The sequence below is a fragment of the Sphaeramia orbicularis genome, chromosome 15, assembly GCF_902148855.1.
Source record: "Sphaeramia orbicularis chromosome 15, fSphaOr1.1, whole genome shotgun sequence".
Taxonomy (NCBI): Eukaryota; Metazoa; Chordata; class Actinopteri; order Kurtiformes; family Apogonidae; genus Sphaeramia; species Sphaeramia orbicularis.
This window is the reverse complement of record NC_043971.1, coordinates 54,679,551-54,693,097: the sequence shown is the minus strand read 5'-3', so window position 1 is coordinate 54,693,097 and position 13,547 is coordinate 54,679,551. Positions and strand designations below refer to the sequence as shown.

Sequence of the window (13,547 nt, the reverse complement as noted above, 5' to 3'; positions counted from 1 at the left end):
TCAGGTAAAGTTTGAGTGGAGGGACAGTTTTTACTGGTCCTGACCTGGTCCTGGTTCTGACTTGGTCCTGACCTGGTTCTGACCTGGTTCTGACCTGGTCCTGGTTCTGACCTGGTTCTGACCTGGTCCTGGTTCTGACCTGGTCCTGGTTCTGACTTGGTCCTGACTTGGTCCTGTCCTGTTCCTGGTTCTGACCTGGTCCTGGTTCTGACCTGGTCCTGACCTGGTTCTGACCTGGTCCTGGTTCTGACCTGGTCCTGACTTGGTACTGGTTCTGACCTGGTCCTGACTTGGTCCTGGTTCTGACCTGGTCCGGGTTCTGACCTGGTCCTGACTTGGTCCTGGTTCTGACCTGGTCCTGACTTGGTCCTGGTCCTGACCTGATTCTGACCTGGTCCTGGTTCTGATCTGGTCCTGGTCCTGGTCCTGGTCCTAGTCCTGGTCCTGGTCCTGACCTGGTCCTGGTTCTGGACCTGGTTCTGATCCCTGTCCGTCCTCAGTGTGGATCACATGACTCTGCTGGAAGGTGTCATCGTGCTGGAGGAGTTCTGTAAAGAGCTGGCAGCCATCGCCTTCGTCAAATACCACGCAGCGGCCTCGTCCTCGCCGTAACCCCGCCCCCCCGTTCATCCATCTGCCGCGGGCCGGGAGGAAGCAGGGCATTCTGGGGGAGCGTGGTGTCGCAGGGGCAACCGGTCAGCAAAGACGTCACCACAAACTGATCATCCCCGAAAAGACGACTGTTAACGCCCACACTGGACAGCAGTTAGCTCCGCCTCCTCTGGACAGCAGTTAGCTCCGCCTCCTCCAGACAGCAGTTAGCTCCGCCTCCTCCAACCTCTGAAAACAAAAACAAAAACACAGACTGGCTTTGGACTGGATCTGGGGTCAAAGGTCAAAGGTCAGAGCACAAACACTGCCCAGGAGGAGGAGCAACAGGAGGAGGAGGAGAAGAAGTGGAGGGGGCGGGGCCACTCCTCCCATCAGCCAATCCAGAGCCGGCCCAGTTTGTCTGTTGGTCACTGACACGTGTATGTGTGTGTATGTATGTGTACGCGCGCGCGTGTGTGTGTGTGTGTGTGTGTGTGTGTGTGTGTGTGTGTGTCATTGCCTTAGTGCGGCTTCACACCGTTCATTGGTTCAGTTTCATTGTTTCCTTTTGAAACAGTTTTATCCGTTTTTTTCTTTTTACTCCTCTTGTGTCGTCATGTGTTTGATGACCACAGGCTGTAAGACGGACACGACCTTTGACCCCCCCCCGTACCTGTAGTTCCATACATATTTAACAGTCGTATTCTTCGTACTACGCTCAGATTTTAATGCCAAGTTCTTCTTATTTATTGGACTGTTTTTTCTTTCTCGTTGCCTTTTTAAACAGATGTTCTTTTGTTTCCAGTTCGACTCAACTCGCCTCCATGTAAGGGTTTTTGTTAAAACAGAACATGTGAGGATGGTGTTGGAACAGTAGAAGCAGTGGGACTGTTCCTTAAAGGCTCTAGAACAGGGGTGTTCAACCTGTGGTTCCTCTGGTCCAAAAACACAAGGAACATTTGAAATGAACTGAAGGAGTCAGGACTTTTGAACAGTATTATAGGACTAAATCTATTCTACCTTTGTCCATCTGCAAAAATGTGCAGACTTTACGTGGAATAAAAGAAGTTTTTGACAGCATAAAAACCAAATGGATTATTTTCTTGCCAAATTAAGTAAGTAAATTAGAAAGTAAGTAAATTTTATTTCTAGAGCACTTTTCAATAGACAGTCGCAAAGTGCTGTACACTGCAAAGTACAAATAAACAGGACAAATAAAATACCATTTAAACACAATAAAATACAATTAAAAATATGATAAATACATAAAGTGCAGTCAGTTTGTAGCAGCCCTGAGTCAGTTGGGAAATTCCGAAGCCTGCTTGAACAGGAGTGTTTGAGGTGTTTTTTTCAAACTACAGCAGGGCTGTCAAACTCATGTTAGTTCAGTTCCACATTCAGTTCCATTTGATCTGCAGTGGACCCAACCAGTAAAAGAATAACAGAATAATATAGAAATAACATCAACTCCAAACTTTCCTCCATGTTTAAAGCGAATAAAGTAAAATTATGCGATGAAAATGTTTACATCTACCAACTATCCTTTAAAACAATGTGAATAACATGAACAAAGTGAAATTTCTTAAGAAAACTAAGTGCAATTTTAACAATATTCTGTCTCAGTTTATCATTTACACGTGTAAATTGCAACATACAGATCCCAGTGGATCTACAAATACACAAAACATTTAATAACAGGCAGAATATTGGTAAAATTACACTTCAGACATTTCAAAATGTTCATATTTGTTGTGGTTATTTGTGTTTTTGTGAAATGTTAGTTTGTTTTAGTGTAAATACAGTAAAATGACATGAAAATTTTTACATTTACAAACAGAAACATTTGGAGTTGTGAGTATTTGTTTGTTATTATGATAGTATTTGATCCGACCCACTGCAGATTAAATTGGTCTGTTTGTGGAACCTGAACTAAAAGGATTCATATCTTCAGTGTCATTTTTACATTTCACAAATTCATCCCATGGGCTGAACTGGACCGTTTGGCGGGCTGGATTTGGACCCCGGGCCGCATGTTTGACACCTGTGCACTACAGAGTCCACGGACCATAAGTGTAGAGGCAACAATACAGGAGGCTCCTTTTGCATTTGTTCATAGTTTGTAGGTAAGCCACTACACATGAAAGATGAGCTTTTTCTCCAGTACACAACATAATTATGTTTTGGAAATAGTGTCTATCATTAAAAAAAAGTACAAATCTTGAATGTTTTCTTTCTTGTAGTTGTATAATTCCATAAGTGCACCAGACGTTGCATTATTGTAATGGAAATACAAAGTTAAATAGAAAACTAATCCTACATAGGCTCCAGCAGAGCAGTCACCTCATGGACAAATGCAGATGGGTTAAAAAACTGTCATGGCTCCAGTCAGATTTGTCTTTTTTTTTTTCCCAGACCAAAATGGCTCTTTAGGTTGTAAAGGTTGTCGACCCCTGCACTAGAACATCTCCACATTTAAACATTTAAAGGCCTCAGAAAAGAATGTCTGTGTTTGAGAGAAGCAGCGTCAGTTTCATGAACAAACGTCTGTTTTAGGTTCAGTCTTCCAAAACTTAGACGTAGTTTGGTTTGGTGTGTGCAGGAAAAACGACACAAACATATGAAGATGTCATCTGTGCGAGAAAAAATTAACCGACTCAGTCACAAAATACAGCTTTAATAGTGTTGTAGTGGTATTTGAACTGTGTTTGAATGGTATTTCAATAGTATTGGAAGCGTTTTCATCCAGTTGAGCCCAGTTCTGGGTTTGATTCCACTTTTATCTGTGGTTTTTTCAGGGTTCAAATCATCCTGTTTAGTTCAGTCTGTTGTTTTTTTTTTACAGTAAATCTGTTCACAGCCTTAAAAATCCAAAAAAACTGAACTAAATGTGTTGTAAAGGTTAAAGGTCAGTGTTCAATGTGACCTTTGACCCCTTTAGATGAAACAGACAGATGTGACGTGAGTTGAACCAAAGGGTTACAGACATGTAAAGGTCAAAGGTCACAGGGTTCATACAAGCTGATGTTCAGATTTAAACCTGGACGTGGACCCAGAACTGGAGTTAAAACGGACCTGAGATCAGCTCAAGCACAAATATGGAAGAAGCACATCTGCCTCAGCAGATTTTTAATTAGAAAAGACACAGAATTTCTAGCACTGAAATTAAGTATCTGAATTTTTTCAGCGTCACATGACCAACCTAACGTAACTGGATTGGCTGTCGGTTCAACGTCAGATGGAATCATTGTTTATCCGTGGTGTCCCGGATGTATGATCAGAATTTTTGCATCTGAATTTTTTTATTCTGTGTTTATTGTGCATAGTAAAATTGAAAGACAAAAAATACAGATACTTAATTTTAGTGAAAAAAAGTCAGATACTGAATTTCAATGCAAAAAAAAATTCAGTGCTGTAAATTCCATGGCTTTTCTAATTCCGAAATCTGACGGAGACATTTCCTTCTATACACAAACGCATCCACGGTGTCACATCATGTGGAACGTCTGTAAAGATCATATTAGAAAATATAAATATAAATATGACCTCTGACATAAGAGGTAAAATCCTGCACTTTAACTGAAGAAACAGACACATTGAACCAAATACAGTGTGATTCATATGGATCTGAACAGATTCTGGGCTGCAATCAGGAAAAAGAATAAGAATATAATTAGACTAATACTAATCTACATGCTGATGATGTAATGAGGCCTTTCTAAACCTGTGGAAAACCTGAATCTGATTAGAAACAGATTCAAGGCGAGTTGAGTCGATTGTTTTTTTTGTTGGTTTTTTTTGTGTCTTGAATGGATGATGTTCATGTTTCACCCACAGACGCTTCATCCTGGGCTTCAGTTCAGCTGAATTCAGTCTGTCTGCACACGTTACATTTACGTTGTTTATCAGTTCTGTGTTTTATGGGTGTGGTCAGGTTCCATATCAGTGTTTGATTGGATGCTTTATTTGGTGAGAACAGACTAGGCTCCAGGGACAGAACCGCCTTCATGTGTTTAAAACAGACGACGGATGACGGGTTAGCAGACGGATTTAACCACAATGTCAGCGTTCGAGTCTGAAAACCACACAAAGAAAAACAGAAGCTATGCAACAAGTGACGGAAAAGAAACAAGACAGAGTTTAGGAACAGAAAAAGAACAGAAAATACAGAAAATTACAAAACAAAACTGTTAGTAACATGAACAAAAAAAAAGGACAAAACTACGAACATGTAATGAAAATAAAAAGACAACAACTACAGAACCAGAGAACATTATGGACAAAAATCGTCCATTTGATGAGTTTCTGTCGTTTCTGATCAGATTAAACCTTCAGATTCATGGATCGGTTCTGGTTCTGGTTCTGGTTCTAGTCCTGATTCTGGTTCTGGTTCTAGTCCTGGTTCTGGTTCTAGTCCTGGTTCTGGTTCTGGTCCTGGTCCTGGTTCTGGTCCTGGTCCTGGTTCTAGTCCTGGTTCTGGTTCTGGTCCTGGTTCTAGTCCTGATTCTGGTCCTGGTTCTGGTTCTAGTCCTGGTTCTGGTCCTGGTTCTGGTTCTAGTCCTGGTCCTGGTTCTAGTCCTGGTTCTGGTTCTGGTCCTGGTTCTGGTTCTAGTCCTGGTTCTAGTCCTGGTTCTGGTCCTGGTTCTGGTTCTAGTCCTGGTTCTGGTCCTGGTCCTGGTTCTAGTCCTGGTCCTGGTTCTAGTCCTGGTTCTGGTTCTGGTCCTGGTTCTGGTTCTAGTCCTGGTTCTGGTCCTGGTTCTAGTCCTGGTCCTGGTTCTAGTCCTGGTTCTGGTCCTGGTCCTGGTTGTGGAGCCTCATTTCTTTGTTTTGGTCCCAGATGTAAAAACTGCGAACACATGCTAGCATTGAATGGTTGAATGTCGTCATTTGCACAGAGTTCATCTGTAAATATTCACCAGGAAAAGCTTTGATTTTGTTCCAAATGATTCTGTTTAAAAAAACCAAATGAATAAAAGAACGAACAAACGTTTCTATTTTAAAGGCCACTTTTTCAACTGTCAATCATGTACATTTTATTATTAATGTGTTTGTACATTTGTATAATGGATGTGTATGATAATTATATAAACACGAAAAACCTGGAAACTACAACGACCAATGAGGAACACTAAAAAAAACACTGAAGAAAAAAGGTTTAAAATATGGAGATAAAAGCTGTCATTTTACCAGAATAAAGTTTAAAATATGGATGATATAATCCGATACTATGGTCTGAAATGAACTGGATCCAGCTGTGAAGTGAAGGGACGCTGTGGCATGGATGGAGCACAGGGGGTCAGCCTAGGCAGGTGTTCTGTCCACAGCAGGAGCCCACTGTGGACGGCAGAGCTGGAAGGAACAGATGGGAGACGAACCCTTTCATACACACTGGTCACTCCAGTGGACACTGCAGTGGTCACTCCAGTGGACAGCTCTTCTCCAGCTGTTCTCGTGTATATTCATGGGTTTGGTTGTTTCAGTTCCAGATCAGCCAACACAGTGGATGCTTATGCACCATCCCATAATAATACACTGACATTCAGACCAGTACTGTCACTTTGCTGTTCTTGATAAAACTGACCTGCACTAACGTGTTGGAGTGTAAAACCACTTGCTTTTGTTTGACACAAAGGTTTTTTTTGCATGTTATCTCCATGAAATGAGTAATAACTAGCATAAGAATATGTTAAACTGTGAGAAAACATCAGATTAGCAGCATTAAAAATGTTTTTATTTCATTGTTTTCATATTACTTTCTTACAGAAGAGGATTAGGGCCACTGGAAAATAAAAAAGGTGTAATATATATATTTTTTATTATTATTCTGAGAAAAAAGTCAGAATTCAGACTTTAAACTCTGAATTCTAACTTTTTCCTCTGAATTTTGACTTTTTTCTCATAATAATAATAATAAGGAATACATGTTGGACCTTAGTTTATTGTATTTTTTTTTCCAGTGGCTCTAATTCTCTTCCATACTTTCTAATATTGGGTTTTAAACACATGTATCTTTACCTTAAAAATTAAATGCCTGGACATTTTAATAACGCCATGAAAAAAAAATCACATATTTTTTTCATGCCTAAGGGGGAATAAAAACACTCAAGAAAAAAAATCTTGCCAAAAGGTTCTCATAAGTCATGCATGAAAGGGTTAAATTTAAAAAATAAATTAATAATTAAAATAATAATAATAATAATAATAATAAATTGAAGGTTAAAGTTTAGAGTTAAAGCACTAGTAATTCATATGTAAGTGTTTATTTTCCACTATTTTAAATGCTCTGTCGGGCAGTCTTTAATGATTATTATTGTTCTATTGATGTTCTAAGCCCAGACCCCTCCTCTGCTGTTGTGTGCCTTCCATGGGCAGACACAGTGACATTTAGAAGCCCCCCCGTCAGTCTGAGTTTGCAGCAGAATGTCTCTGACACAGGGCCAGATTAACACTTCATTGTACCCTGGGCAACAATATTCAAGGGCCCCATCGTCACAACCCCAGGATCCCTATAATCTGGCAAAATACAGAATAAGTTCCAGGAATATATGTAAACATACCCCATACTCCAATATCTAACTATTATCAATTGCATTTTGATGTACAAATGTGTAAATGCTCGTAGAACTATAAGTGCACCACTATAGCCTCTTGTCAAGGCCACTCACTTGCATATGATGATATGAAAACAAAACACATCATCATCATCAGTATAATCTAAAATTGATCCACTACATTAGAAAGAGAGGGAAGTGTCCTCCATTTTCACAAAAAATAAATAAGAAACCATTTCCAAAGTATCCAGTATTTATTTAAGAACACTTTTTGCCAACACAAATGTATTGAATCGTCAGAAAAGCCCACAGACAAAACACAAACATAATCTGATAGAATCAGATATGAATTTTAAACAGAAATCCCCTTGTCACCTCAGAATTCAACAAGAGAGTTAAAGTGCAATGTAAACATCTTGAAATCTGCTTTCTCTCAACAATAAACATATCTCAACATTTTCATGGAGCCACCACAAGGAAAAAATAAATATAATGCAGTATAATCTGCTAAAATAAACATTTTGGTCCCAGTTTAACTTTTAAACAGAAAACACATCACAATTCAAGGCATGTCAAGGCAAGGGTTAAACATTTGAAAACTAAATACTACATATACTAAATACTATAAACCAGTGCCGGCTGCTCGTCTTTTAGACAGGGGAAGCTCACTGTCTGCTTACATAAAAAAATAAAAATAAAAAAAAAAAGAATTAAGAAAATGCTCAGTAACCTTATCGTACCAAGTAGGCGTCTTTTTCAGGGACTGGACCAGTGTCCTCTCAGTATCCAGCAGACCTAGGCTGCTTAGATTGCCTTGGCCCAGTGTGTTGTGGGTGTCAGACTTCAGCCTTTTTAAACTACAGATGCTCCTTTCACTCCGACCTAGCCGACAGTCTGACTGATTTAACTATCTACAAAACAATATTAAACTCGAACAAGAAATGATTAAATTATGGAACTGAAACAAGAAAACGCTGAAACTATGTTAAATTGAAACAAGGAAGTCCAATGAGTGTGTTTTATTTACAGTGCAAAAAATGAACGAGTAATTTCGTAGTACTTTCTCTCTTGATTTCCCAGCAGAATGTGTGACGGTATTAAAATGAACTGTGTCAGTGAAGGAGTAGATCTGAAAACAGCTGTCAAACAAACGGGATTCAGCCTTTCGACCGATCCTCCAATCAGCACGTGGGATTCTGGCATACCCGTTCGAGCTCCGCCCACAGCTCCATTCACCCGCAGAGACACCCGGTGTCCGGGGGCGGGACAACATCGTGACATTTATCCAATTACCGTCCAGTTTTGACGCAATGAAAAAAACTGTTCCATTCAGTCCCGTTGAAGCCCACAGACGGACACAGTCTGTGGACACAGTCTACGGACACAGTCTGTGGACAAATGCACTGAGCAGAGATGGAGGAGAAAACACAGACACGGGAATGGAGGAGAAGGGAACAACATCCAGTCCGTTGGTTTGTGATAAAGCTGATTTGAACGAACTCATCTTTGAGATGAACGTGTTCGAACACATTTGTAGTCAATAAAATGTCAACACAACCGAACAGATTTAACCATTTAATTTTCATCATTTTAGGGGAAGCCGGGCTTCCACTGCAGTCTATGAGAAATCGCCACTGATATAAACATCTGGAAAACCGTCAATTTCTCTCAAAGAAATACTTATCTGACCAATACTAAACTTCCCACTTAGCTGCTTCTCCATGTTTGCAATGTTTGATTCGCGTACGTCGCGTAGTTCTTGACGTCTCACATCCCGCTCAGTGCACGCACGTTGATTTGCGTCACCGCTGATTGGCTTTTTGGACTGACCAATGAGGAGAGGGTCTGAGCTCACGGTCACAGACAGCAGGAGCAGGGTTTGTGTGCAGTGCAATGGCTCCGGGCAGCGGACAGTTTCATTTATAAGCAAAAGATAACCAGATATTTTCATTATGCCTGAGCTACCCAGGGCCCTTCAGAGGTCGCGGGCCCCTGGGCAATTGCCCAGTTGCCCATATGGTTAATCCGGGCTTGCTCTGACATGATTTTAAACAGAACTTAGGCTTCAGTATGGAGTGTGAGACTGACATGAGAACAATAAACTCTAGTTAGTGTCCAACAGACCCTGGCAAAAACACAACATACAATAATGTTAAAATGATTTGAATTCAGGTTCCACGTGTAGACCAGTATGATCTAAAGTGGATCAGAACCAGCCAAATAAGAACAGAAGACCCTGTAGAAAAGAACTATACAGTTTTGTCTTTGTTTTACTGTAAAAAAAAACAAGTAAAATTACATGAAAATGTTAAGATTTGCAAACTATCCGTTGACACAAAAGGCGAATAATGAGAGGAAAGACACTAAGAATGTTCAAATGATTTGAATTCAGGTTCCACATATATGATGGGGATCCCAATCAATCAATGGCTTCCTCTGAGCTTTTATCAACCTGTGCAGGATCAGACCATTTAAATGTAGGAAAACACAGGATTATCCCCAAAAACACTAAATACAGAGTACAAGGTTCTCCTGAATGGTGATAAATCACTTAACAGAGGATAAGACATGGAGAAAATTCCTTTGGGAACGGGCCCAACAGTTCCACCGGCTCTCTCTCTACCGGCCCGGGCTGCAAGCCAAGATGGCTGCACTCAGGCTTTTGGTCACCTGACCTGACGTCATGGCGACGGACCGGAAGGATGACATAGGCCTCGTTTTGGAGGAGAAAAATCCATTTTTTTTCCACATAAAACGCTTTCTGGAAGAGATTTAAAATGGTGTATGACGCGTACTGTCTGGGCCTGGACCGACTTTGGGCATTTTCTGGGAAGTGACACCGTGAGTGAAAAACACAGTCACAAAGACGACCATATAAACTCTGGTGCCAGCAGCCACAGCCCAAAACGGGTACATGCACTTTACCTACAGACTACTGTTGTACAAGTCTGCGGACCGGAGCGTTCCCGGTCCATTTCCCTTTTAGAATATCGACAGCACAGGTAAGTTGTATTCAGCAGATTAGTCAAAAGATCAATGATGATTCCAACAGACTACAGGAAAAAAGTTCAAGAAAAAAATGGTAATATTCTTGCATTTACTGCCTTTTGAGACTCATATTGACAGTCTGATGTACCAGTTTCTAGACACGTATGGATAAGCATCCTTCTGTAAATGTCAGTAAGCAGGTGTAGATTAATCATCATATAAATCCTGCTTAAGCTATGTCTTACAATTTGTACATTATAGATAAAAAAAAAATCATAAAATACACAGAATGAGGGGTTTTTTTTAGTTACGTATCCAAAACTGGTCTTTTTTTAATTGACATGAGCAAAAAGAACTTTTTTTTTGTAGTGCGCTGTACAGTATGAAATCTATCCCATAGTCTGTGAGGTGGTGCATGACGGTGGATCACATGGTCGTTAATAATGGCGTTAATTCCAGTGTTTGGGTCCAACTTGAAATGCAGATTGGTGCTTTCTTGTCATTTGCAGCTGGTACACTGACTTCCTCTGTCAGTGTGGTAGGTCTTTGTGCAGCTGTGCATGGCTGTGTGAGTGGATCTTCAGCCTGTGTGTCCCTGATGCTCAGACTGAGCTCATACTCACATCCACTGCCTCGGTATCCACCTGAACTCATACCAGAGTTAAAAGTAGTGATGAATTTGGGAGCTTGTCCTGGTTTCTGATGGTACCAGGCTAACTCATTACTGATGGCGCTGCTGGCTTTCCACCTGATGGTGGCAGAAGTTCCCAGCTGAACTGATGTGGACTCTGGAGTGTGGGCCACCAGAATGTGTGCTCTACACACTGACAAACCAAACAGAAACACTGAGGAAACATGCAGACAAACAGTGAACACATGGAGAAGGTATTTAGAACAGACCTTTGACGCAGAAAGTGAGAGCCAAGATGCAGATCCAGACGGAAGACATGTTAGTCGTCTTCTCGGTCTGGCGGTCTTCAGGATCTGGATCAGTGTGAGAAAAATGGGTCGAGCTTTGAGTTATAAAGTCCAGAAGAGAGTTTATATGTGTTTCCTCTCCATGCAAATGAAGATCTGTCAGACTGTTACTTCCTGTTCTGCCCTGTTTTGTTCCGTTATTGGCAAGAACATCTAATTGTTCATATAGTTAATATTAGAAATTATATTGTAAAAGAAAAAAAACAAACAAATAGGGAAAAAAGGTAAAAATTCCATCTAAAATACTTAGATGCTGCTGATATGTTTTTACTTTTGATGATCAATAACAGTTTAAACGATATTCAGTTTTACTTAACAATAAGTTCAAGGATGAGTTGTTTTATGATTAAGAATTAGTGCTATGACTTTTTTTTTTTTTTATAAAAATATTTTTCATCAGCCCTGCGATAAACTGGTGAAACGTCCAGGCTGAACCCCGCCTTCACCCATAAGTAGCTGGGGTGGGCTCCAAGAGACCCCCATGACCCTAGTGAGGAGAAAGCGGGTTCAGAAAATGAATGAATGTTTTTCATATTATATACAGATGCAGCTCAAAAAAGTAAAATATTATGGAAAAGGTTCATTGTTTTACATAATTGAATTAAAACAGAAGTTTTCATTCCCTCCACCAGGAGGTATTGTGATCACTTTGCTTTGTGTGTGTGCACGTTCAGGGAACACCACCAAAATTTAATCATTTCTTCCTTGTGCCAGTATCACCATTTCCTGAAAATTTCCTGAAAATCCGTCCAGAACTTGTGAGTATCTTGCTAACAAACAAACAAACACACGTGGAAGGCAGGTCTGTCCTGGTGGAGGTCTGCGCTCTCCAGGTGCTTTTCCTTGTTCATATTAGATTCATTACAAAGAGAAATAGTTCAGACCTTTCCTGTTTTAATCCTCAGAATTACATGTTTTTCCTTCTTTCAATTTTCCATATCCTTATAAAAATATATCTAATAATTCTAATAACAGTCTATGAATCTGTCAGTGTAGGTGAGTACACTCTGCTACAACCATGGGCAGACTTGGGACTCATTCGATCCTCCATCAGGGTCCAGACACAGGATGAGCGCTGAAGCGGCCGGCTGTTCACAGAGCACTGCACCACAGAAGGTTATTTCATCTTTTGACGGTCATCACATAGGACCCATTAGGCTCCAGAGGTGAATGTGGAAACAGTTATCTTCTGCAACACTTCTTCACCAGTATAACCTGTGGAATCTGACAAACGACAGGAGTAGGAGGCACTTGTTTTTATGTTCACTTAATGATGTAGTTTGTTGAAAAAGTCACTTCTTCCTCATTTTTTCTGATTTGATGGAATACCTTTTGAATTTGCTAGGAAGCTTTAACATCATGATCAGTAAATTAAATACAGGAAAATACCTAATTTTCCCTGAATACAAAATGCAGAGATATATTATAAATATGATGATAAATCACTGGCAAAGAAAAAAAATCAATTGAAAGTGTGACAAAAATAGGTCTCCAAGGGTTCGAATAGATATAATTTAAAATGTTCATATCTGAATATGTTCAAGCAGGCGGACTCACACCAGTGATGAGGGTCTTTAAGGGAAATGAGCAGTTCTAGTATTCTGAGATGCACTTTTTCTATTTTCGAGCTTTAGTCTGTAAGTATAAAAATTAAAATCCAAAAATTCTTGAAATGTTTTAGGTTACATGAAATCTCTAACCAAAACACTGAACTTTTTGGATGATATTCTAATGTTTTTGAAATGGGAAGTTACCATTTATCCATTCCTTAATCTTTCTTTTTTTTTGTTTTTTCTTCTTTTTTATACATCAAAAATGTAAGATAAGCTTACCACTCAGCATTGCTAATATGCCCCCATATTTGCCCTACATTTTTGTTTGTTTGTTTTTTTAAATTTTATTTATTCATTCATTCATTATCTGAACCCGCTTTCTCCTCACTAGGGTCACGGGGGTCTCTTGGAGCCTATCCCAGCTACATAGGGGCGAAGGCGGGGTTCACCCTGGACAAGTCTCCAGTTCATCTGAGGGCTGAACATATAGAGACAAACACTCACTCTCACATTCACACCTATGGGCGATTTAGATGAACCAATGAACCTGTCAGTGCATGTGTTTGGATGGTGGGAGAAAAAGCTGAAATACAAACAGTGTACAAAGAACAGTATGATAGATGTGCCAGGGGCAATGTACAAAAAATAAAAGGTAAAAATGTCAAAAGGTTGTATATGTTACAGAAATCTAATGTTTTAATAGCCTTTTCATTTGTCATATTGGTTCTGACCTTAAAGTAAAGATCCATTTCTTTGTGGAAAACAACAAAGTGAGTGGTTTTCTTTATAAATTTATTTCTATGAATCAAATTTTTTTGCCAAAAATAAAAACAAATTTATTTAAGAAAAAAAAAAAAAAACACAACATGTTTCTTCTCATTTGGTATAA

At 39.9% G+C, this 13,547-nt stretch overlaps 1 protein-coding gene across 1 annotated transcript in view; it reads left to right on the top strand.

Moving 5' to 3' along the window:
- Positions 1 to 1,903, top strand: part of fhip2a (FHF complex subunit HOOK interacting protein 2) — a 34,589-nt gene extending 32,686 nt beyond the window's left edge. Inside the window, exon 17 of the mRNA XM_030156656.1 lies at positions 501 to 1,903. Coding sequence (XP_030012516.1) covers positions 501 to 612 — 112 coding nt within the window. The 3' untranslated portion in view covers positions 613 to 1,903. The remainder of the gene's footprint in view (positions 1 to 500) is intronic.
- Positions 1,904 to 13,547: the final 11,644 nt, after the last annotated feature.